We start from the raw sequence: 26668 nt of genomic DNA, 5'->3' as shown, positions 1-26668 counted from the left end.
TTTGCTCGCGCGGCGCAATAAATAGTATTTCGAGGAAAGGAAATTTACAATGGTCTATTCGCGCGCTACGAGTGAAGGAAAACGATATTGTTCGAGGACGTCGCGCGCGCTCGCCTCGCCTCGCCTCGCCTCGCCTCGCCTCGCTTCGCCTCGTCACGCCTCGCTCCGACTCGCCCTGGCCCGCGCGCGTCCCGAGTAACCGCGAGCCTCGCTATTGCACCGTATCTCGTTGCTTCATCGACGCTCTGTCCGCCGATTCTTTTACGCTCGTATCCTTATGTCTCCGCCTCGCCGGTATACAGCTAGATTTCGAGGGGGATCGACCTCGAACGATCCTCACCGGTTTCGTGGCGATAATTATCAACAAAGAGATTCCTATACAAGGGCGGACCCTAGCCTATCCTATGCTGCGCTAATCAACTACGCTCTTACGTTCTAGAGGTATACATGATGATCCGACCTTACGACAGCCGTAACGGGTAAGCTTTCATCTCCATCGTTTCGGATAACTTTCGTACATCCACTCTTCCGCGCGATTCGCGCTTCACCGTTCTCTCTCTATCTCTCCCCCTCACTCTCTTCATCGCTTTCTCCCTTGGGCACGCGTGCGCGCGCGCGAGCTCGCGTGTTCCCTTTCTCTCCCTCTCTCGTTCACGCCATCTTCACTCATATCCCGTGTGTATCTATCTCGTCGGTCCGTGCCGTAATCTTTCCAATCGTATCGCATCTCGTTGCACGTCGTAAACGCCCTTAAGTATTTATAAAATCACAAACTTGGCCGCGCGCCGAGCCCCTTGACTCAGCAGTGCCGCGAGATATGGTGGCATCACAATTTAATTAAACGCACGATCGACGTTTGCCTCCTCGTTGAACGTATCGTTTCTCTGTCACTCGCGTGCCTCGACCGTCCTGGCGACGAGTATCCGCGTTACGAAGAGCGACCGGAACCGTAGGGGACTGGGCGGCAGCACGATAAAACGTTACCGAGTTTCGGAAGACGCGAGATCGGGGGGTGTAGGGAGAGAAAAAGGGAAAAATGGGAGCAGAGATCTGTGATGTTGTTCGGCATTGGAACAGGCGACGAGGGTTCTCGGTGGCCGCCGTCGCGACGCAAAACCTCGTTCGGACAGGCGAGGAGATCGCGAACGCGAGAAAGCCGATCGTCGAGGTCGAGGTTCAAAGGTCGAATAGTCTGGAACCACGTCGCGGTGGTCGCTAGTTACAGTCGTTACAGTCGTTACAGTCGTTACAGTATAGATACACTTATGTACAAGTGGCACCGCTACTTACGGGGCTCGGACTATACGTATTTGCTGGACAATTGCTTGGCCAGCTCCGTATACTTGAGAAATTTCGAATGCGGGCTCTCCTCGAGGGGAGAGGCCGCTGACTGAGAGGGGCTACCGTTCGCCTGCGAAAGCGGCGGCGACTTGTTGCGTTGCGATGTCGGGGGCGAGGAAGAACTGTGACCGGTCGGTGGTCCCGCGGCTGAGTTCTGAGAGGCCGCGGCCGCTGCGGCGGCGGCAGCGGCAGCGGCCGCGGCTGACCGACCGATGGTCAACGGGTCCGGAATCACGCCGTCCTTGACGAAGTGCATTTTCGACAGATGGTGCCTGTACGCACCCTTTGAGATAAACGGTGTGTCGCAGAAGGCGCACTTCATGATCGAGTCGGCGGTGACCACCGCGTCGTTGCAGGCCCAACTGAAAGCTAGGATCGCGCCCGGCGTCGTTCCGGATCCCGGGCCGGCGTTGCCCACTCCACCACTCGCGGACGAACCCAACCCCGAAGTCGAACCTGGTCCACCCGCGGACCTACTGCTACCGCTGCCTCCGCTTCCGCCCCCACCTCCGCTCCCGCTTCTCGTCTCTGTCTTGTCGCAGAGTTTTTGCAACGCTGCCAGTGGATGACTGCTAGCCTTGCGACCCTGCGATTCGACTGCCCCGCTCGCGCCACCTCCGCCACTTCCGCCGCCGCCGCCCGACAGGCTGTCGAACATGGAAGAAAGCGCGCCGAGACTGCTCGAACCTTTGGTGTCTGGGGTACCACGCGGTGTAACCGATCGGTCGCTGCTCGTCGGACTGCTGGTGCTGTTTCGACAGGGACTGCGGCCGAGCTGTTCCATCTGCCCTGTCGATCTGGGCGTCGGAGGATTTATTCGAGGCGACAAAACCTCGCGGCCCTCCTCCGAGCCCTCGTGCAGGCTGCTTCGTCGGTGATTGAACGAGCTTTGCTCCTCCTCGTCTCTGCACTCGTCCACGATCTCTTTTTTCACAAACACCTCTCGATTCGACGGGGGCTGCGATTGTTCTTCCTCGTTGCCGACCCGTTCCTCGGTTTCCTCGTCTCTCGGCTCCTTTTTCACGACCACCGTCGACGACGTCGTTGCCAGCGTCGTCGCAGCTGTTGTCGCCGTCGTGGTCGCCGTTGTCCCCGAGGAACCCGTCCCGGAAGTTGTCGCTGGCGTGGCCGATTCCTCGTCCCCGGATTCCTCCGCGGCAGGATGATGACGCCCAGAGCCGAGACTCTGCGGTACCAGCTGTTTGTCCGGCGTGACGCGATGATGATGGGAATGCCTATCCGAATGCCCGACCGAGGAGAGATCCAATCGTCTCTCGGGCGTCATCGAGTCTGTTCTTCCTCCACTTCCTCGTTCCGAGACGGAACTGGACTCACTCCCGCTACGTTCTCGTCGCGCTGCCGCGCTCGTGGAATAGTGATGTTGTTGTTGTTGCTGTTGTTGATACGACCGAAGGAGGTTCATCGTTTGCGGATCGACCAGTGGTTTCGTGTAGTCGACGCTCTCGTCGATGCCCAGTCGTTTCAAAATACTCGTTCCCATCGGTGCACCGGGTTGCACGTGATGCAAGCCTGGCGCACCGTGTCTCGCCCGGGAATCGAAACTCTTCTCGATCAGTTTCTCGATGGCGTTCAAAACAGAAGGAGAGGAGCTCCCGGTGGTCTCGTTCGCGGTCGGCGTCGGTGTGTCTTTCCCCGGAGTGGTCGCGTCGCTGGCCGACGAGGGTGACCGATGGTGCCTCGAGGATACCGGTGAACTCTCCTCGTTCGCACTCTTCCGACCACTTTCGGACGGCGGCAGCGTCGCCGACAAGTGATTCGACATTAACGCGTTCTTGAGAAAGTTCCGTTGATTCGCGCTCACTGTACCCGCGCCGATGCACTGGCGAATGTGATCGACGAAGATGGTCGTCTCGATCTTATCGCCGCATTTCTCGCAAGTTATCCTACCCGCGTGTTTCCCGAGATTGTGTCCGAGCCCGGTGGCGGCGGCGTCGCCGTTCTTGAATTCGTTCTGGGCACGTTCCAGTTCCAACAGCTTCCTCACCGGTAACGATTTCTTGCGTTTCTCCCTCGTTTGCCGGCGTCGTCCGCCGCTCTCCGTGATCGAACGCATAATGTGTTCCTTGTAGTGGGAGTTCTTCACCATGTGATTACTCAGTTCCTTCAACGAGCTGAACGCCTGGTCGCACACCTTGCACGTCAATACCGCACTCACGTGGCTGCTGGTAGCTCCGGAACCGGGAGCACCAGCGTTTCCGCCGTGTGGTCCGGTAGCACCAGCACCGACACCGCCACCGGCGCCGGTCATCGCGGCACCGCCGCTACCCGCTCCTCCGCCCACGGAACCGCCTCCGCTTCCACCGCCGCTGCCTCCTTTGTGTTCGTCCGAGGATTTCCACGAGATGATCTGCTCCTGGGAGATGATGTTTGTGTAGTGTTGCGTTTGCTGCATGTGCGAGGTCATCTCGGCGAGCGAGCGGAAACTCTGACCGCACCACATGCACTTCAGTATCTGTCTGGTCTGTTCGGCCCCTTTGCCCAGCCAGACGTCCTGCCCGCGCACCAACTTTCTCGGTAACGGCATCGTCTCCTTGATCAGAAGATTCAACTCCGAGGGACTCTGCTTGCTGCTCGGTGTCGCGGAACCACCGGCACCTCCAACGCCACCGGAACCAGCGTTGCTCGACGACGTGGTCTGAGGTTGATGTGGCGGCTGAGGTGTCGGCATGCTCGGAACGTTGCTCTGCTGCGGATGCAGCGAGGAACCGGTGGGCGGCACGGGCATGTTGACGCCGCAGTGTTTCGCCTCCTTCATGTGCGTCGTCATCGCGGCCAGCGTGGGAAAGCTCTGCTTGCACCAGACGCATTTCAGCACGTCCTTCGCCTGATCGGCGCCCTTGTTCAGCCAATGAGATTGCCAGGCGCTGTGACGACTACCGGAAGTGGAACCGGTCGGATTCCCGGCGGAGCCACCGCCGGCCGAGCCACTTCCGCCACCGCTACCGGCTCCACTCGCGTTACCCGACGACGACCTGAACAGATCCTCGCCGCCCAGTTTGCTCAGCTCGCTCATCTTCTCGAGTGCTTTCGTCGCCTCGCTGGGCTGATACGGTTTCTCCAACGCGGACGGCGGCTTTATCTTGCCGTTCCACAGCTGATGATGCTCCACCACGCCGGCGGTGCTCTTCGGCGAGAGTTGCTGCTGACTAGTCGCCGCGGCTGCGACCGCGGCGGCGAAGTAAGGAAAGTGCGAGGCGACGACGGGCGACGTCCATGGCGAGACTACGGGAGGTCTTCCGAAACCCGCGGCTGCGACGGCCTGAGCGGGATCCTGGTGAGCCGCCGTGGCCGCTGCGACCGCTGCCGCTGCCGCGACCGCCGCGGAACCGGCAGCCAATCTAGAAGATTTCCGAACCGGCGGTGGCGGCGATTCTTCCGGACTCGGTCGTTTTCTGCTAGGCACCGACAGATCCAACGGTCCGTTGTTCGTTTCCGTCGACGAGGACGGAGTCGGTGGTTTACTGAGGTTCAGTATCTGTTCGTCCTCGTCGTCCTCCGTCGAGGATGCTTTCCTCGTGCTGAAATCGAGCACCGCGGGCAACGGTGTGGCCGACGGCGAGACATCGCCGATACTGCTCGGCGAGACCAGTAGACCCGGAGTGGCGGCCGGTGGTGAACACGAGGACGTGACCAGAGGCGACACCGACCCTCGGGATAAGGGCGAGTGGCCGAGCAACAGCCTCTGATGAGTTTGCTGCAGATACGCAGCCATCATTGCCGCGGAGTGAGGCGGTAGAAGAGGGTGACCGCCGAGCGGAAGAGGCACGATACCACTCGGACTGACAGGACTCGCGCTGCTCCTCGTTGCTGGTGGCGGTGGGCTACCAGTCGGCGGGCCGGACGATTCCCGAGAATCTCTCGAAGGGCAGCGCGGACTCATTAGTTCTCTGAAAGAATTAAGCAAAAGGAAAGACCGTTACGTGGACGTGTGAGTGATATCCGTGCACGGTTTCGCACGTCTGCTGGGGGTGTCGTCGATCTTTTTGTCACCGGACCCACGGAACGGCGGTGTTCGCGAAAAGAACCGCGGGAAATCGATACCTGTCGGTGGCACGTTAACGCTCGCTGCATATAGGTCGTGGTATTTTCGATGAAGCGCGTGGATCGGTGGATGCTGCGCGGTCAACGAAATTCGTCCTCTCCCCTCTCTACCCCCCGTTGATGATCGGTCTATGGGACTCTGAGATGCGCGGGCACGCGATACGGCTGGGCGCGAATTCGAAAACGGCGCGTGTAGAGCGCAGTCTACAGGAGGTTGCAGGCGTGTCGACGGCTCGCTCGTAACTGACTGCTCCTGACTGAATGCTGAATGCGTGCCGCGAGATGAAAGGGGAACAGCGGCACGCATGCAGGGGAAGTTTTCGGGGTCAGGCGGGGCGTCGCGGGGTTCGGAGGCGCCACTGACGCAGCCCGTTACGGACACGGCCACCGACACGAATACGTACACTTACACCCACACGGCACCAAACTACGACACACGCGCGGATCCACCACCGCGACCGCCCCCGTGGCAAGCGGTGATGCGGCAAAGCGGTGCCGAGCGCGGGCGAAGCGGTGTCACCGACGGCGGAGTTGGTGGGATCGCCGGCACGGCTCGACGCGTAACACGTGCCTATCTCTATTAGCTATACGACGTCTCACGGCAGTCACCGATATCAGTCTGGCACCGGCTCATTTATCCTCTCGTCTCTCTCCTTCTTTCGTTCTTTTTCTCTCTCTTTCTCTGTTACTCTACCTCCATTTTACACGTGTCTACCGTTCCCCTCTTCCTTTGTTTCTCTCCATTCGTCTCGTGTTCTTTGGAAGCCGTTTAATACCGTTTGCCGCGTCTCCGTTCGTTCGCGACCTTCTCCGCGCCTCACCGCATCCGCCACAGTCCGCGCGGCACGGATACGTGAGGATTCGTCGCGCTCAAACAACGAGAACACTGGAGTGTGTACATACACGAGAGCCGTCCGACTCGGCGTCGGCGACTTCAAAGCGCACGGCAGCATCGCTCTCGTTGATTTAGGCGGTTTACGACGAAGCCTCCGAGTAAAGTACCGGCTAATGAGTTTGAAGCGAACCGTGTTCGCTGAAATTTACGTTTTCACTCTCAACGGTCGCGCCCGTCTAGCTATCCACCCTTCGGTTTGCAGGCACGGAATACGCTCAGCCCTGGCCATTGAAAACGGTAAGGTGTAGGTGTCCGCGTTCGATGGGTTTTGGAAGGCTGAGAGTTCTTTACCTATCCGGTGGTCCGGTGTCCCTCAAAATCGTAGGATTTAATCTTGTTGTAGCGGAAGGCGGTGGTGTGGGCGGCGTTGCATCCTCGTCGTCTTCCTCGTCGGTTGCGTCGCCGTCCTCTTCCTCTTTGGTTGGAGCCGGACAACCCCTCTCGCTAGGGCTGATCGGTCCGTCATCCTCCGCGCAATCGCCCTCCTCCGCTTGGAGGTCCGCGGCCAGACCTGGCCCAGAGCCTTCGACTCCGTCCTCCCCTGAAACGAGAACATCGTAGGGTTATATTTCATTTGGACGGCGGACAAACGCGAAAGAAAATCTAGCGGAAGAGGGATCCTTGGTCTGCGACGAGAGAAAAGACGGGATGTGGCTGGAAAGGAAGTAACGAGAAGCTCGAGGGGTTAGAATTTGTAATGAGCGGTGTCGCGTACAGCGGAAGGACGCGAAGGGACACGAACGCCAAGACAATGCTGTTATCTGTTCATTTATCGGGCTTTCGCGGCGATGCCGTGTCGTACGCGTCGAGCGAGATCAGGGAGACGACCCATTGTCGAAACGTAGGCGCGGAACGTACGTTTCCCCGCGCGTTACGACCCTCGATCAAATCGTTACTGGCACCGTGCGCGAACCGCGACAACGAAATCGGATCTCGAATCGACTCGTAAACATTCCATACCGCGAGACGATCCTCGTTCCGTCACCGTGCGAAACGACGGTGGTTGGGAACGATGAAAAGTTCCGAGACACGGTGATGGTTCCAGAACGCGACCGGCGTCGCCATCTTGTTGCTCGAAGACGCGCGTTCGTTGGCGAGGGCGAGACGGAAGGCCGTGGATGCCGATCTTCGACCAAGGAAAGCGAAAGAGGCGGAAAGGAACCCGCACACCTCCCTTTCCGGAGGGTGGGGACAAGCGATTCGAGGAGCACCGTCCTACTTTGCCGACTGGCCAACCAAATGATCGTTTGTTCGCCGATGGGCTACGGAAGAAGGAGGGAAAAGAGATCGCGCATCGATCCACGGAGGCATCGGCAACTAATTACGCAGATTTATGTCCCCATTGTCCATTGTCTCTGTCGCCCGGAGTCGGCCCTCCGAAGCCCTCCGCGACCGTGAACGATCCGATGCCCAGAGGCCCGCTGTTGCACGAGGAGCCAAGCTAAGCCAAGCCAAGCCAGGCAAAGCCGAGTCGAGGCGAGGCGAACGAGAACGGGAAGCGTTCGAGGAAGAAACGACCAACGACCGCGAAGACGGCGACATCGACGCCGAGAACGAGGAAGAGGACGACGACGACGAACCGAAACAAAAGGAACAGTTCGAGAATGGTACGGAATCGAGAGTCCGTACCTAGAAGGGATACGCGAGAAGTCGAGACGACCAGGGCGGACCACCGGTGGACAGCTCCGCCCGCTTCGACCGGAGCATCCCCGATCTCTTTTTCGTCTCCCTTCGTTCCGCTACACGCTCCGCGTCCTTCGCGCCTTCCTCCCTTCCTACCGATTTCTCTTCGTGGTTGGACAGCGTTTCGGGTTCACGTGAACATCTACCACGGAATGATTTATCAATTGACACACGTCAAGAAATTGGATGTGAGTTGCTACCACGCGACAAAGTGAAGAAAATGCGACCATTTGCTCCAGAAAGTTGCTCTTAAGAAAGACGCGGGAGGGAATGAGGGAGCATGATGTACCGAGCTCGAAAACTCTGGAGACCCGACATGGAGATGTTGCCACGCGATATCGGCTCCTCTCGTGCTCGGCTCGAACGAACCAAACGCCACGGCAGGATATGCCAACGGGGATACGTTGGTAGCAACGCATACAGAGCGCTGCTCGTCCGTTTTGCCCGTTCGCCAGCTCCTCGTACGTGTTCGCGCCAAACCACCAGACTCCTATCCTCTGCTCTGTCCTTGATCTTGCCTCAATTTCTTTCGAACCTCTACTTCCCCTGTCTCGACGCAGCATCGCTACACCATGCGCAACAATAATTAGTCTTATCGATGAATCTCTTCCCTCTCGTTCTTCCTCCGTTCTCCGATGGGCTCTGGGCCTCTCCTTTCTTCTCGTTATTCGGATCGGCTATCAGTGCATAGTCCGCTTGAATCTGCCAAGCAGAGATAAAATCCCGATCGAAGGGCTTAACCGGAGAACACTCGTGCGAATAGAGTCTTTTATGTTCTAAAGTGTTTTACGCGTAGCTTCATTCGTCGCCAAGCTTTCGAATTAAAGCTTAAACTACGTATCCGAAACCTTCGATGATTGTTAGTCGAATAGAGAAAGAAAACGATCGTCCCGTAAATTTTCAAGCGCTCGAGATTTACGGTAGCGCGGCGGTCTCGTCTCGTTTAAATTTATGCGGCATCGGCGCGTTGAATCGGTTCCGTTTGCCAGCAATTAAACTCGTTGTTCAAGCATCGCGACACGTCCTGAAAATTCAAGGAGGGCCGCGCAAGCTTTAATTGTTTGCCGGGTAAATTGAGATAACAAAATGTTTCTTTGCGTTCTTCTGGCTCGATGCGCTATCTACGTCCCGATCTTCCACCCGTTGATGGTCGACTCGGGATAATTCGAATCTCCAGCCGAGGAAATGGTTTTTCTTTAGGTGGTAAAGGCGCAAAATCTCGAGTAACCTAATCACCGTGTACGAAAGATTGCGCAACAACGAATAACGCTGTTGGCGGTGGAAATGCGGGAAAAGGGGAAAACGGAGAAACTGGTGAGCGAGAAAACCCATAGCAGAACAGAAGGCAGGAAGGAGTGACTGCTGGAGAAATGGAGGGGGGAAGAACAAAAGGAGCAACGGAGGAGGGACAAGGCAGGACAGGATAGGAGAGGAGATGAATTCCTGATGCGAGAACCGTCGGGAGGCTGGCGAGGTGAGTGACAGGAGGCAGACGAAGAGACGAACGGATGGACAGACAGGCAGGCAGGCAGGCAGGAGGACGACGGACGAACCGACGGACGGATGGACAGACGGACGAGCAAGCGAGCTAGCAAGTGAACGGGCGGTTGGGCAGAACGACAAAGAGAGACGAAGAGCAAAGGGAGGCTCCGCATTGTGATTCTCTCGCGGTCTGCCAGAGTGTGACTGACGGGTGAATCCATTCTCCTTCCTCTGTCCTTCTTTCTGGCTTTCGCTCGTTCTCCGTCTCGTATTCCTCTCGCCGACGTGTCTTCCTCTCGAAGCAACCGGCTCTCGAATCCACGACGTTGCACCACATCAACGCTCATTCGAGACGCGCGTACGTCTCGTACTCTCGATTCGTAGCAAGCACGTATGGATCTTGTATCGACGCTACTTTTCTGATGATTCTTGTGTCTTACAATCGACTAGAGTTGCGCCGTATTCGCGGTCCCAATACGGATCCCCTAATGTATTTGCAATTCGTCCAGGTAGGGCAGTTCGATCGTCCGAGCAACCGCGATTCAACCGACGCGTTCAGCGTCGACGCAAATCTTTGCGATTCGGTCGTCCTGTCCGCTCGTCTTTTTCTACTTCTCCTACTCATTCTTCTTCTTCTTCTTCTTCTTCTTCCAGTTCTTTTACTTCTTTTTTCTTCTTCTTCTAATCGTTTTCTTCTTTTTCGAATCGCTTTGTCTCTCCAACCGAAACGTCGGGTGGTCGTATTCGTGAGTCACTTAGCCGTCCGAACGAGACGACAGGGCCGAACCGAAGACGGAGCACCGACCTACGATAGTCTACCTGACTGATTGACCGATGAGGCGACTGTTATCCTAAGTCAACACTCACTCCATCAGCCTGTCGAATCGCTCCCCCATTCTTGACCACGCCACGTTCCATCGTTCCCCGTTCGAACGAGCTACGGCCTACGCTCCTCACGATTCCACCTCTGCATAAAAAGCACGTCGTCCGTCTCGCGAATGCTCGTCCACCGATTCTTCTCTGTTGCTCCGGCGAGATGCCGATTGAGACGTTCGATGGGCCGCGACGCGAGCCGCGTTCTTCGACGCGTTTGAACAGCTTCGAGACGGAGATAGAACCAGTGGATGAGAGCAAAGGTGGAAGGGAGAGAAAAGGTTACGATCCCCACGCTATTGACCCGAAAAACAATCGACGTTAAACGACGCGACGAGATGCAAGGCGCCCGTGCTATCGAAAGCGGAATCGATGCGAACCTGCTCTCCTCTTCGATTTTCGACAGATATTCGAAAGTCGCGGCACTTGGACACGCCTGGTTCAATCTCGTGCGATCGACTAGACTCCTGAAAACCCCGAATCCGTATGTGCTGATTGCTTTTCTCCGCTACCTTTGCCTTCACTCCTCCCACATCCATGCTCTTCTGGCACTTCTTGATCTTTCGGCCCTTCTTGCTCTTTCTCTCTGCCCCCCACCTCTCACTGTATCTCTGGAATACGTGTTTATGTTGATAGGCGGATGAGCCCGTGCGCGCTCAAATTTGTTCTCGCGTCGTTCCTTTTCAATCTTCCTCGCAGTCATACCTCCGCCGATGAGCCGGTGTGCGTCACGAGGTCTTGGATTTCTGTAGCTGGTATTCCAACCGCGCGATTGCTCCGTTCCGTTACAAAGTCGCGAAAACTACGCGAGAATGTCACACGGTGAAATCCGTCGAATGCTTTGTTCGCGTTTGTCGTTCGGCCAGGATTTCGTTGAGTCGCGAAAGCAACAAGAAATGACGCTTCAGTCGAACCTCCAATCGGTAAGGACCCACGAGGAAATCAAAAGGAATCGGAAACTCTGAAGTTTTTTTGAATGAAAAAAAAAAAATGATCACCAGGTTCGGAAGCTGTGCGTAAATCGTGTATTTGGTAATTCGTAGAGTGGTCGATGGGCGCGCGAGCAAACGTTCGAGGGAATCGCGTCGCGCGTATTCGACCGAATGGTATTAATGATCGAGCGTGCACAGTCGCGCCGTAGGTGCGTCTGTTGATGCAGGTAGGAGGACCGGATGATGGATGACAGGGTACGCATCGTCCGGTAAGACCGACCGTTGGTTCGTCCATTCGGCTGCTGCTGCATCCAGCCTTGCTTCGTCTTGCCTCGTCGTGCCACGGCTCGCAACACTTTGCCGTGGCTTGCCTTTCCTTGCTACGCTCCGTCCGTTCACCCGATCGCGCAACAGGCGACAGTGATGATCGATGCGTGGCTGCCGTAGGTGCTGCCGTTGCCGGCGTGACTACCGCACGAAAAAAATTGAAAATCCGCAAACTCGTTTCGCGGCGTCCGTTGGTCACGGTCGAGCATGTTCGAGCATTCGAGGAGTCAAGAGGATCGCGCGACCGGTGGTAGTCTCATCTTGGAGGATCGAAAACGGTGCGCGATCGGATTGCGCGACGCGGACAGGATTCCTCGGAAGCATCTGGAACCGGACGCGGTTCGAGAAGAAGCGTCGGAAGCTGGAGCGAGAGTGTCGGTGGAGGGTCGAGATGCCCCGGGGCGACGGCCTGCCGAGGTGGAAGAGGAGAGATGACAGGAGGACGCCTTCATCACGATATCCGTCACTCTTCTCTCCCACTCTGTCCTCGTTCTTCGATGGTAACCTCCGAATCTCCTCATCCCCGCGTCTCTTTCTTCGTTCCCGCGTCGTGTCGCGTCGCCTTTCGAACCGTCACTCCTGTTACCGACTGCCGGTGCAGAGACCGTGACAACAATAATTGTCAGCGAAGCAACGTTTCTCGTGTCGACTACGGGCTAGGGACGCGAACAACGAACCGGAGAGAGTTAAAAAGTGGATGGAAATGGGCGAAGAGGAAAAAGGATACCGAGGGGTGGGAGGAGAGAGAAGGGAAAGACGAAGGAAGCGAAAGGATCGCGGGACGGATGCCGCGACTCCGCGAGAAAGACCGACCGACTGGGCTCTATTTATAGAACCGGCAACAAACACGGAGCAGCTGGTGTCGATCCGTCCGGTTATCGTTTCGTTTGCACAGTCCCCGTCCGCCGAGACCTCGCGAAGTGGTCGTGGTCGCGCGAGACACGGAACGGAGCACGTCCAGCGAATACAATTGTTTTTTCCGCGCGACACCGAATTGACCCTGTGCGTCGTGACAGAAGTCGGGGAATAAATCGGCGCGTGACCGGTCCGTATCTTAATCCCGAAGAGGAACGGAGGATATCCCGCGAGACGGCCGACCGGCCAGACTTTGCCGCGAGAAGCGGATCCCGAAATAGGCTGCCGCTTCGGACGAACGAGCGAACGACCGCCTCACCGATCCGTCCTAATAAATATTGTGTCAACGTAAATAAGTGCGATGCCGTGCCGCGAGGAAAGGCCGGGAGAGTGCGTTCAACGAACGACCGAACGGATGGATGGACGAACGAACGTTCGTCGGAAGAAGACGCTACGCCACGCCGTTCGAGAACGATCCGTCCTCCGAATGACGGACGGCTGATGTACGGAAGGACAGGTGCGCGCAGCTCTCGATTTCTTCACCCTCGCTACTTCGCTCCACACCTTGCCTTGCCTCGCCTCGCCACGCTGCACAGTTCTCAATGTGCGTGAAGTTAGCCCCCATTTTGTGAAAAATTACACAATTAAGTCTCGTCGAGTGGATTAGGATCAAGGAATATGTTGTAATCACATTATAGTCACTAGGATCAACAACCGATCGAAAGTCTGTGTTACTCCCAATTAATCACAGCATAATGCAAACATGCGGGTTAGAGGATTTACAAAAGGTTAGACATGACATACGTTGGTCATTACACATGGCATTCGTAAAACAGCAAAATCGCTAGATCGAGCCCAATGACGTAAAAAGACCTTACTCTTTCGCTACGAAATTGTAAATATGGCTGGATACGTGATTCCCACGTGCTTATTAAGCGTTACCCTACACGCTGTCGCGAAGAGAATCATCGAATCTTTCGTTTGTTTGGAGATAAGTGTGCTACACCAACATTTTACTTTAGTATCGATCGGTCAGTCTGTATTGTGTCACGGTCTGTCGATGGATCCCTCGATGAGTCGAATCGAGCGATCATCGATACCGGAGAAAAGTCTCGAAATTGTTTGAGCGCGGTGGATAAAGGGGACGGTCCCGAGGTCGGGGGGCAGATTTATGCGACACACATGCGGCACGACGTATAACTCACTCGCTCTCCCATAATATCTTCCCCCTCGACCCTTCCGACCGCCGCAGCGCCTCCACTTCTTAGTCCCCCAAAGGCATCGAGATGAGAGACAGATACACCAATAGGTATGCGCCGTCGAAACAAACCGAAGTGAACCGACCCGACTGGACTCGACGCAACTGTAGTATTCGTTAGAATTTCGTTGGAATTACAGTTCGTGTCGGTGATTCTCATCGCGAGCCCCCACGAAGTGAAACCGATGAAACCGGTGTAGAGGATAGAAGATCGAAAAGACACAAAGGAGACTGACGAGAAACGGGGAAAGAAATAGAAAAAAGAAGAATAAGAAGAGTTGCCGGGGTGGTTGGTTGTGCCCGTGTCGAGGCTAGTTAGTTCGGGATCGCACCACCTTTGTTTGCACGCCCCACCTTCGACACCGACGCGACAGCACGCACACGCGTGCCTGTGTGTACGTCCACGCACACCATCGCGGCAGCGGTAGCCGTGGCATTATATCGTGAGCACAGAAGTAATTTATAGTTGCAATAATTTATTGGGTACCATGGGGTTTATACTTGCCTGACGCGTAGCCATCCGTCACCGTCAGTGACGTCACCTCCCTCCACATAATGACTACCTACGCCCCCTTCCCGACTCCTCTCCTCTCCTCCCGTACGGCCCGGTCGGTCGTCCTACCCCCTTCCTACCTCTGTTACCGTACACCCTTTTGCCCAACTAACCCCCACTCCTTTTCACCGGTCGGACGATTTCTCCGGTCGCGTCTCGGCTATACTTATGCGCACCACTATACACACCGGCTTCTGTCCGACGCCGACAATTCGCGTCCCGTCGTGCATAGTTTGTCGCCAGTTTCGTGGCCAGGAAAGGGCTGGATAATCGACCCAAGGTCCGAGAGGGTTGCCCGTGATATCACGCGAGCTAGTCGAAACGATGCGATGCTAGTAGTTGTACGGCTAGTAGTCACCAGAGGCGGCTCCCGATGCCTGCCAGAGACGACGACTCGGTCCAGAACCAGATATGCTCGTCACGTTTCTAGCTCGCCTCCCGCGAGAGGAGCGACCGTGGAGGAACGGGCGCGGAGGCGGACGAGGAGGAAGAGGCGAAGGTGTCTCGTGGAGAGGGTGATATCGCGGACGGTGTCGGTACTGTCGGAGGAAGCCAACGTTGCGAGTGGAAACGACGTTGACGGGCGTTTGTCACTGTCCTCGGCAAATAATATCCAACACCGACGCCCGTGTATAGGAGGTTACTCGTTCTACCGCGTTCGCGGAGCTCCCTCGGTATAACCACGACTAGCCGTGGGAAGGCTAATGGAACACGAACTTGGTGGCGCTTTCGCGATCTTCGCGATTCTATATACGCGTACACGCGTGTAATCGAAGATATTCTCTTTTGAATTTGTAATCGTAGATTCTCATAAATTCTCTCTACCCTCTCTACTCGTCGTTTTTTCGTCCCTCGTGACGATTCGCGATCCTTTCTCGAGCTTCGTGCCCGGTTGAATCGCCGTACGAAGTTAAACGTGAACTGCGGTTTATTCTAATTAAATTTCTGTTCCTGACGAGTTTTCACCCGCAAACTCGGCAATTCTTGACGAGTGCCGTAACTTGTACGGTACGTTTACTAGAGTCTGGCGATCGATGGATTATGTGAACAACAAAGTCTCGTTCACGACTGCGAATGAAACGGCAGTGCGAGTGCATTGCACCGTTTTCCATGTTTTCGATAGAAGATAATTGGCGAAATGTATTCCAGACAGTGGAGCGGACAGGTATCGCGCGAGAAGCAGGGTGACGAAATCGACTCGATCGGGGAGTTCCGCTAGGCTAGAAGGTGGAAAGGGTGGTACGAGGGTCTTGGCGACAGCCGTCAATCGATTGTCAACCGGGTCAGACGACCAACCTAACCCAAGCCCTCCAATCCCCCTTCTCGTCCTGTTACTCGCGTACGTATCCGTTCGAGTTCCGTACGGAGCATCTTCGTCTCGTCGCCCTCCTACTCCACCTCCTTTTCCACCTACTCCTTCTCTTCATCCCCCTCATCCTCGTCGTCGATGGATAGCGTATCCTTCCACCAACTTCGCTTGCATCCCCGTACCACCGAGTGTTTTCGATAACCTCGATATGGACGAGAGGGCGACGCCTTGACACTGCGTATGATAGTCAACGATCGAAGACGCCATTGCTCGGTTCAGAAGGGCAGGGTTGTCGAACGATGGTAAACGGTGTAGGTACATACGTAGGTATACATAGTTCCGTTTTCGGTAATTGATGCGACGAGACGTGCTTTCGGTCGGCCCTCGATCGCTTCGAGCTTTGTTCGAGCAACGAACTAACGTTCAATCCATTCGGAGTAGACCCGAAAATTAGGGTTATTCGTAATTACGGATGATCGGGCAAAATTCGAAGCTTAATTCGACGGTGTAAACCTCACCCGTGGGCCGCGTATACAGGCGGCTGCACGAAACGAGCGGTCCACCGACGATTTGTCTGGCTTACCGCAATAACGATCTCGCGGCTAGTTCCCAGAATTTCGTTCGAGATCGTAAAGCCAGAGCTGTCATTAAGGGCCGGTCCATCGGCTGTCGGCACAAGGTTCGGATGAGCTTTCTTCGGTGGGAAGTACGCGCTGGCGTTACTGGACACGCGTTGCCTCGAGCCGGTCTGAAAAACCGTGGATCGGGTGAAAGATCGGGTCGGCATGCTTGGATCGAGCGTCCAACAATCGGTCGGTGTGCAAATTATGCGCGCTTGAATATCGTTTCCTCGGGGATAACAAGTCGGTACGAAGACACGGAGGGCGGAGGCGTACTCGGAGGAGGACACGGAATGAAATTGAACTTAACCACACGGTTCAGGACGAGGGATACCGTGGAATAAAGGAGAGCAGTGACCGTCTAACGGTCGCCCTCGCCGCCTGCCCGGCTTTCCAGACCCACCCCGCCGTCGATATCGAGACAGCCGTCCGACAGATCAATGCCGCGAGCAACGACGACGGCGACGACGCCTGGGCGTCCGTCGTCGTTCACCTTTCGGACTGTTTCCAGGTAACGGACGCGGCTGGACGACTCTCTAGAGAACGTTCGTCTGGTACGTAGCCGGTGAAAATGACTGATCGGTGTTTTGCGGAGGTAAAACAGTCACGGGAAGCATGTGGACGGATACGACGAGAGTATCGTTCCTATCCAGATCACGCACTTCAATGAAGACTGATCGGAAAATGTTTGAGGTAGAGGTGGTTTTGTATCGAGCAATGTGCGAACGGAACGAAGCGACGAACGCACGGACGAATCCACATCCGTGTGCTTCATTGCATATTCAGCGTGAAAGGGCATTCTGGCGGGAGGATTGCTGTCTTCGAGACACAACGCGACGCATGGATGGGTGACGCCTGGAAAAGTAAAAAGACTGGCATAGGGGTGGAAGAACGCCGTCCGTGGTTCATAGAAGCAGTCAGCCCCAAGTCCATTCCCGGAGACTTCCGAATATCGTACCGGAACGGTTTATTGGTTTGGTCTCTGGTGGATCTACGGTGGATCCTCCTCGAATCTCGGCGGGTCCGACGACGGCCGTACCGGGATGCCGGAGCATGCTATCCGTGGTAGGATGCTGGCTACGATTAAATGGGGTGACGATCCGTGACGTCGAGTTATTTCGGCACGAACGAGAGCGTCCTGTGGGGACCCCATGCGGTAGAACGAGAGAGTTCCTAGTAAACGTATGTAGGTACGAGTCGGTTTCTTCGTCGGCACGAACAGGAGAACGCGAAACGCGCATTCCACGCGTGTCCATTCTGTCGGCACGCCGGACCGTGATGGAACTAACCTCGACCAACCGTCGTCGCACCCTTCGTTCCCTCTTTTCTCCATCGTTGCCCCTTTCGCCACCGTCGCGAATACACTTCCGACTACGAATCTCGTTCGTTCTGAGCTGAACTGTGGAACGGTAGTAGAATCGGTAGAATCTACGATCGCCTCGATGGTCCTTGGGGGCGGTAACGCTTCCTCAAGATACATCGGCCGATTCCGACTCGATCCGTTGGAGAGAACTGAAATCTATGACAGCGAGGGACATCGCGAAATACTTTGGGGTGTGGTACGCGAAGCGCGAACACGAGTTTGCGGTAACGAAACGTGGAAATCTTCGATCTCTCCTTTCTTTCCCCTTTCATCATTTCTTCCTTCCTCGCGGTCATTTTTATCGTACGTCTCTCTATTTCATTTTCCGTAAGAGCGCGCTCGTACGTGCGGCCGAGCAAGTGTAGTCGATGGAAGAACGTAACGTAACAGACAGAGAAGAAAGTAGGCAAACGGAAAGCTAGAGAGAGGTAGAGTGGTAGAGAGTGAAGGGGTGGAGGAAGAGACAGAGGGAGAGAGAGAAGAAGAAGCGGGTTCTAAAGAGGGAGCGAGGAAGAGGGTAGCTGTTTCATCTGTCACCTGCAGACGCCGCCTTCCTTTCCGTCATCGTCCCTCTCACCCGAGCGGCAACCACCCCCCGGCGACCCCCTTTAATAATAACAACAATAGAGCTGGACTAGCGGCGGTCGGTCGGCACGATGGCATGTGGACTGGAAGGGGTCGGGGACGTGGGTCGAGGACCGAAGACCGGGGGCCGGGAGCTGGGAGCCCGGAACCGTGGGAGGGTTGAACGGGGAAAGAGCGGCGCGGTGCTGCGCGTCGCGTCGGTGGAACGGTGTACGGGTCACAAGACGGCCGTGTCACGTCCGCTTCCAGCCTCGACCCTTCTCCTCGACAGGTCCACCCCGCGCGTCAACTTCACCCAGGGATGTAGTGGACCACCTTCAGTTTAGCTACCGTACGTTCGATATCGGGGCGCGCGCAACTACGAGAGACGTTAACGTCGCGACCCTGTTCGCGTGTGCCACGTTCGGCGCAACAACGAAACCTTCCGTAGTCCATGTAGAAATACCATGTTTGGTTCGAACGATACAATGAGATTTCGTTGGTTCGATCAACTGAAAAATCATCGAAAAACGGGCAAAGTTAATGTTTGTCGAGATGTCGTGGGGTGACCACCCCTGTCCGGTCGCAACGCCCCACCTTTCTTTTCGATGTCGTTTGTCCGTCCGTTTCTAGGAAACCCTTGTTACACGTCGCGACTCCACTTGATCGGGGAGATGTCGCGGCGGTGGTATTAACTCGCTCGGCGTATTTGACCCCCCTCGAGTTCGTTTACGCTTCGCGACCGCGTCCAAAAACATCTAGGTGGGCGCAAATACACCCGCAGTATTTCGCGATAATGCTCTCCATCCGTGGTGGGCATGAAACTCGTTCCGCTTCGTGCAACGTGATACACCGCGGAAAAACGTAACACCGATTTTCTTTTTTTTCATTCCATTCTGAATACTTCTCGTTTTGCGGTAGATCGAAACACTGAAAATTCGAGCGGTGAATACGGGAAGCGAACGTTCCAGGCTAGAGGAAAGAATCGGAGTGAATCGTGGAGAAAGAGAGAAAGGAGTGGGTGTGGGAGAGAGAGAAACAGAGGGGGTGATGGAATGAGGAAGGGAGTCAAGAGGGGAGAACGGGGGGACAGGTCGCAGACAATGAAATAACTGTTTTTGGAATATAGTTTTTGTCGGGAACTCCGCGTGATTTCGCGCTGATTCGTGACCCACGAACGCGTCCAGAGCATTAATCGTTCGTAATTTCATTCGATTTAATTACCTGGCCGGCGCGCTCGAATCGAACGAGGCATTAAACCGTCCGAACCGGAGTCGAATGTTTGCATTTTAATACGCGCCGCTGATGTTCTCCGTTCGCGTACACTTTTGCGTTGCCTAATGATAGACGCGTAACGAGCGCGACGCTGCATCGATTAACGCCCGATAATTAGCAGTCGGGAAATGCGGTTTTCACGATTGCCATTGCAATTTTTCGCGCTCCACCCACGTATACGCGGCATCCGGACATTTCGTTTCCGAGTCGTCGATAGAAACAACAGAGAGACGAGTGGAGGGCCACCGATCATGGGATTCAAGAATCAACGAACTCGTACCAAATCGAAATGTTTTCCGTCCTTTTTTATTTATTTTTATTTTTCGTTCGAACGATAATCCGATTGAAAAGGACGATTTGATCGAATTATTAGTCGAACGACGGGGGTAGTCGTGATCGGTTGACCGTTTTCGCGTACACGTTACCGGGCTCACCGATACCGACGAACGCGAGTCGATCGATTGTCGGGAATTATTCGACAACTGGCGCTTTTCGATGCATCGTGGCTGGAAGAACACGGCTGTTTCGAGACTGGTCGACATGACGTTATTTCGCTTTCACATTAATTCGTGAACGCCATCGTTTTCGCAGTGGGCACGGGGGAACGTCGACTCGGACCGATCAACGGAGTTCACGCTCCAGAAGCTTTCACGGAGTCGAGAATGAAATTAAGGCTGGCGCGTCTCAAAGTCGAAAGAAGGTTTAGAGGTGGTGGAAGACGGGACGAAACCAAGCGACGAAGAAAGGAAGAGGAGAGCGTTACCGAACGATGAAGATGGACAAAGAAGAAAAGTAAGAGTCGTCGATGAGAAGGGGTAGACGGCCACGAAAGGAGCTTTGTCTCGATCGTTGGCGGCCTTGAATAATCTCGTCCTCGGAAATTTGATCGACACCGGTCAAACGAGTCGACCGGACTTGAAATACACAGATACGCGGTTCTCTCGGTTCTGTTCGTGTTATTTTCTTTCCGCTACAGTTCGGTTCTCGTCGCCTTTATCCGACCACGCATTTCCCTGTTGCAGCCTCTCGACTTGGTATCTCGCCTCGATTCGTCGGACAAGCCATCCGGATAGGTAGGCAGAAGGATGTGTCGCGACACGTCCGAAAACGAGCTCGAGAATAAGCAGAAGGAAGGAGAGGAACGGGACACCACCGACAGTTTCCTCTCTTCGGGAGAGAAGCAAAAGTCCATCGTGGTGAGGAGGCACACGGCCGGAATAACTCTCAAAGTGTCAGAACGATAATCTGACGGGAGCGACGTGACGGACGGGACGGGACGACGGGACACGTACCGTCCACTTCGCGTTCACTCAATCTCCTTTTTCGCTCTTGGTTCCACCCTTCTCTCGCCGCCACTTTCTCGTCTCCGGGCAGCATCGACGAGATCGCGACAGCTGATACGCGACGATCGTTCCTTCCGTGGAACGATCGATGTGTAACCGTTCACCGAAATCGCAGGACGCGCGTTAACCTCGGGTCCGTGGAAGATCACGAATAGGACAGGATCCGCGTCATCGGACCCGATGTGTGACCTGTTCGAGTCGGAGCATACGTAGGGAACCGACGAAGGAAATTGTATCGAAAGAGACGAACAGAAGGGGCGGCAACGGTAGGCCTGTGGAATCGAGAGACGCCAACGAGAAATCCGAGCGGGTCGAACGGTGTCGGTTCCGAATATTAATTCCAGTCCCGTCGTCTCGAGTCATCGTCCGAGTGCGCGAGACAAGACGAAAGCCAGGTGCATCGAGACGGATCGAGGTCGTCGCGACGAGGATATTAATTGCGACGCGACGCGACGCGTACGAGAGAAGCGAAAGCGGGGTCTCTTCGATGGCTTCTTCTTATTCCTATCGCGTTGCACCGATTGATTCCGACAAGCATAACCAGACCGGGTGTAATCGGAATAATTGACGTCGATGGAAATGCGTCGAACGATCGAAGCAAACGCTCTATGTCTCCCAGTCGATCTGTTTGCTCCGGTTCGTCGCGAACCTTTAAAAATGTTCCCTCGCGGGCAATGCCTGTTCTTCTAATCGCGAAAGAAAGGGGGATGATGGGGGCAGCTCGAGTTGGAAAAGTAGACACGAGAGCAAAACCAGCTGGACGCTTTTGACACGATGCTCGGAAAGTCTATTGTGACTCGGTTTGAAAGACTCCCTTGGAATCGCCAGCCGCGATACAATCTAGCGAGATCGGTCGTTGCGTCGCTCGTGAAGAATTAAAAACGAGGAAGGATCTTGCCGCCCGCTGGCAGATGGAGGAGGACCGTATTATTCGACGCGGTCTTATCACTCGTCCCCGCATTAATCCAAACGTAACAACACGTGACTCGGACTCGGCATGCCGTGGATCGCGATTCACGAACCGTGCTCGACGTTCCAGCGGTTAAAATCGTACCTTCGACGCGCTGCACGGAATCTCTTTGGTCTCTTCGAATTTTTCTTCCGTAACCCTCGGCGTGAACGAATTTAAACGCGTTCGTCCGTCGAGACGAACTCGATCATCGGTTTGTCGGCCCGTCGATCCACTCTCGGTCGAGGACGGAGCTAGTTTGGTTCGCTTTCGCGATATCGCTTGCCTGGCGGTTCGTCGGTCTTCCTACGGCCGGTCGACGGAAATAGACGATACGCGCGGTAATAAATATCTCCGTATTATAATTAAGCCGAGTCCGAGAGAGTGTGGGATACGCGTTACGTATGAGAGACACGTAGATGGATGGACGACCGAATGTACATCGTGGTCGCGAGCGAACGGGCACAGCTGATCCAAGAGAGAGGAACAGACAAAGAGGGAGGGGTGGGAGAGAAAGAGAGAGAAGGGTGAAGGGTGGGGCAAAGAAGCGGACACGACGAAGACGAAAAGTCGCGAGTGTCACGACAGAGACAGGGAAGCTCTCTTCTCTCGTTGCGATCGCGACAACGATGGCGCGCTTAGCAACCGTAACTCGTAGTAGTTATCGGTAGTGGACAGTTATATCGACGCGGTTGGTTGGAAGCGTGCTCTCGGATGGCGCAGCATCGGCGAGCTACGAGAGAGGAATGAGCGCGGCCTTGTCAGCCCGTCCGGCACGTCCGTCGACTACTCCTTGAGTGGCAGCGATTCATTCCGCTCTCCTTACACTCGCGCGCACCGTAGCACCGTTTCTCGCTCCTTCGAGCCAACCGAACCCACGCACACAATTCTACCACAATCCGTCCGTGTTTCATACAGCTTCGCGTCGCTTCGTCCCGCTTTGCTCTGCAACGCGCGTTACCCACTATATACATATTCCCTTTTTAACGACCTCGCGGCCAGTCCTATGCCGCCCGTGGACTAACTTTCGCGCTACCAACGATCAACGACCGACTTCGTCTTCGCCCCCCCCCCTCTCGCGTGATTCCTTTCGCCTCGAAATTAATTGATTCGCGACAGTCACCGACGCGACGACCGGTAATTGAAAACGGGGGGGAGAAAAAAAAAGAAGCGAACAAATACTCGTGCAGGCATAAATTTCCTATTAATCAACGTCTCTCGGTAGCGTATGCAAACGCGTCGACTAGAATAGTAGATTATTAATCGATCGATAAACGTGAAATCACGAACGCGTTGACGGAAGGAATCGAAAAACGCGAAAGAGTGCAAGGCCAGCCAGTTGCTCCAACGCCTGGCCTAATTACTCGATGTCGTCGGTGTCGGCGTCGTCGCTCAGGCGGTCGGCGGTCGCGATTGTGACGGTGGTCGTGGTCGTTGGTGATCCTCCTCGGTAGAAGCCTGAAAGGACGAAATCAACTGCGGTCGACGATGTCACCCGTAGCAGCTCCCCGGGAGTCGGTCGTACCTTTCCACGTCTGTCCCGTTTGCCGTACAGTCCGGCCAGCAGTCGCTGCCGTTGCCGCAGTCGGCTAATATCTCGTTCTTTTGTTGCGTTTCGCGACAATTCGCCTGCCTACGCTCGCAACGAATTTCAGCCTAATTATTCGGGGCGGCGGAGCGACGTCGGTTCGCTGGATTAAAATGCTGCTAGTAGGACTACGCGCGGAAACACGGAGGGGGTGCACCGACGGAAGGGGAAGAGCACGCGAAATGTTACCCCCAGGCAGAATGTTCCGTCCGTCCGTTCTTCCTTCCTTCCTTCCTTCCTTCCTTCCTTCCTTCCTTCCTTCCTACCTCCCTTTAATCTCCGTCCTTCTGCCCCCCTCTCTCTGTGTCTATCTGGGTTCTTGTCAACTTCTCACAAGTATCGTTCATCGACGACCTTGCGGTCAACTGTCATATACGCGGACATTTGTCGAATTCATTTTCTCTGTTTTCGACGAAACAAGACGTTTCTCGTACGCATCGAGCCAAGGAAGAGGCTTCTGTGTATTAATAACCGATCATGTAAAGGTTGCGTCGCGTGTCCCGGCGAACGATGTCGAAAGCCAAAATGTATGACGGAAGTCGGCGAAAGGCGAAGATGTGTCGAGAGGCGGCTGTTAGTACGTTTTACGGCGGCATTAAGCTTCGCTCGAACGACCCGCGCAAAGTGCAACCCCTCCCTGTCCCCTTCCTTTCTTTCACCCCTCTCCGTCCGTTTCGAACAGTCGTTTTACCAATCGCTACGAGACCATCGGCCACACTCGTCCGTCGCCGTCAAGCGGGAGGAAAAGGCAAACGGGTACATCCAGACGAAAAGTTGCGGTGGCAACGAAGAGGAAAAACGATCGAAGAAACCGAAGAGAGCAGCGAGGTCGTCGAGAACAAAGAGACCAGGGGTCGAACGTATCCGCGACAGAGATCGGACGTCGACCGGTGGTCGAGTACAGGTACCTATAACGCTCTCAGGTAGACAGGTAGTACGCGTGTTCCCGTAGGAGAGAACGGTAATGGAAAGGGGACAGGGAAAAGGGGAAAGGGGAAAGGAGAGACAGAAAGAGAGAGATGGAGGGAGTTTGTGGGAGAGGGAAAGGAAAAGGGGAGGAGGGAACGGAGAACACACGGAGGGCACATAAGTTCGCCACTGACATCGCTGCAATCCTCGCGTCGGACTCGAGTATCGACAGATATTTAAATGAATATTCCTCCGCTGTTAGGGATCCGCTCTTTGAAATCAAAGCAGAAGGTACAACGGTTCGTTTAGACGTCCGCCGATATTCCACGGCTGCCGGATCGTGGATACAGGATTTCGCGTGTCACGTCACTCGCGGATTGCTCGCCGAGACCGGCTTTCGCGACCCTCTGCTAGGGGCTATCGGGGGACAAGGGTGGTGGGTCGCGCGTCCCTCGACGACCACGTTCGTCCGACGCACGCACGCGGACTTCTACTTTCCTGAACGGTTCATCGTTCGCGACCAACGTCGCTCAATATTCTTCAGTTTCTCCGGCGTTGTTCAAGGTGCTTGCCCGTCCACGATTCCATCGTGTCGGTCGTTCAAAATTCACCATAATTCACGAAATTCGATCGTAGCGGGACACGTAAGGTGGGAATAGACACAGAGATAAAATTTGACGCAGAGGATGCAAGAAAAACAATGAAAAAGAAGCGGACAGCGGTGGTTGAAATTTACCATTCATCTACTCGTAAACATAGCAAGACCGATACTTTGCAGTCTATACAACGCCACAGTGACCGAGTAATGCGTGCAAGCAATGACGCGAAAACGAGTAGCATCACGGACATTTGGGCCCGAGATGCTTGTGTCGCGATTAGCACTTGACGAGTGACTACGACTACAACGACGGCGACGACGACGATGACGACAACAGCACTACGGGAAGGAAACGAAGACGAAAGCAAAGGGTGACGCGAATGGCCCGGCAAGATGCAAACGAAAACTCCGTGCGTGCGTGTGCGTGCATGGCTCGTGCACACCTATAGATTGCGTTTGAGACAGATATTTACCGGTAAGATTATCGCCGCTTTGCTGCGGCCACCGAAAGGAAGGCCTTGGCTGCTGCTTGCTGCGCATGTCTCCCGTCCGGTGCGGCGGCTGCGAGCCGCTCGCTTTTCAAACGATCGGAGACCACTACTTACCTGAAAGAGAAAAAGTGCAAATGGTCAAAGATATGTCCTGTTCCGACCGCGACCGCGACGCGCGCCGTGTCTGGAAAACGATTGCGAAATATTCCACACACCCTCGGAACAAAACGATCCACACCCCGCAGAAAGATTTTCAGCCGGACCGAAAGCGTTTTTCCTAAGGGTGGCATACGCGTTCGGCTCGCGTACCCCCGAATACCCGCGACCGCGTATTCCCTCGACGAGTCCCCTCTCGCCTCCCTCTTATTCGCCCGTTACCAACCCCCCTAACCGGCAGTATATCTTTCCACCGTACGCCCTCAAAAGCGGCCGCCTTTGTTTCAGATATTTATGAGGCGTTTTAATTCGCGCGCCGCGTCACCCGGCGTCGTTGGACCTCGGTCGTCGTCGGTGAACCTCGTTGGGTGCGGGGGATATTGTGCGACCGAGAACACCGAAACGACTCGGCTCGGCTCGACAGCGACGCGACGCAGCGAGGCAAGGGGGATGATCGCGTTAAAGCGCTACCATCGGGGGTTGAGGGGGGTATAATAGGCATAAGGGTGCTTCGATAAAGCGACAGAGCCCCGCTCTCCCCTTTCATTCCAACCCCCCCACCTTTCAGACGCCAACCATAAGCGCAAACAAACTGTCGCCCGTATATTTCGCCGAGTGGTTCTGCGTCGAAACCCGACGATTCTTCTTTCTCTTTCTCGTTTCCCCCGGCTTCGCGGGACATTCCCCAACTTTCGCGAGAAGAACGTCGAAAAAAAAACTCGTTAACCTGTATGCTCCCCAGTTGGGGAGAATCTGTTGCCGAAATACAGTTAATTTTCCGCGAGTGTCGTACCGATCTTCGAGGAAAAAACATCCATTGGCAATGGGTCTTGCGTTTTACCACGCGTCTCTTTCGCGAATTGCACGGTACGGCGATGGCTCGTCGTTCTGATCTTTCTCTCTCGTTTTCACCAAGGTTTGTACCTCGACTTCTCTTTCCGTTGCCTTTATCGTCACGTTGCTCTTTCTCTGCCGTCTACCGTTTCTCTGCTCCCTCTTTTGCACTCTCCTTAACAGCTTTCGCTCTCTAAAAGCCTGAGTGTGATCTATGACGGGACGTTGCGTCACTCGGGGAACAGATGCAGGGCTCGTATATTACTCGGTCGTATCTACAAGGAAAATGGGGAGGGAGGAGAAGCGGACGACAGGGGTGCGAAGAGAAACGTTACCGCGCGCGGTCAGAGGAATGGCAAACGACAGACGTGGATGGAGTCGATGTGCTCGATCCACGCTCGAATCGTG

General features: G+C 55.1%; 1 protein-coding gene across 1 annotated transcript; it reads right to left on the bottom strand.

The window, feature by feature from the left end:
* Nucleotides 1-1300: 1300 nt before the first annotated feature.
* On the bottom strand, nucleotides 1301-25319 carry LOC107188545 (protein tiptop). Its single transcript, XM_015576846.1, has 4 exons — nucleotides 25253-25319; nucleotides 6590-6839; nucleotides 2475-5249; nucleotides 1301-2381 (listed from the first exon to the last, which is right to left on the bottom strand). The coding sequence occupies exons 1-4, from the start codon at nucleotides 25317-25319 to the stop codon at nucleotides 1301-1303; spliced, it is 4173 nt and encodes a 1390-aa protein (XP_015432332.1).
* Nucleotides 25320-26668: the final 1349 nt, after the last annotated feature.

Source organism: Dufourea novaeangliae, unplaced genomic scaffold (genome assembly GCF_001272555.1).
Source record: "Dufourea novaeangliae isolate 0120121106 unplaced genomic scaffold, ASM127255v1 scaffold133, whole genome shotgun sequence".
Lineage (NCBI taxonomy): Eukaryota > Metazoa > Arthropoda > Insecta > Hymenoptera > Halictidae > Dufourea > Dufourea novaeangliae.
The sequence above is the reverse complement of the archived record's forward strand: the minus strand, read 5'-3'. Positions and strand labels throughout refer to the sequence as shown.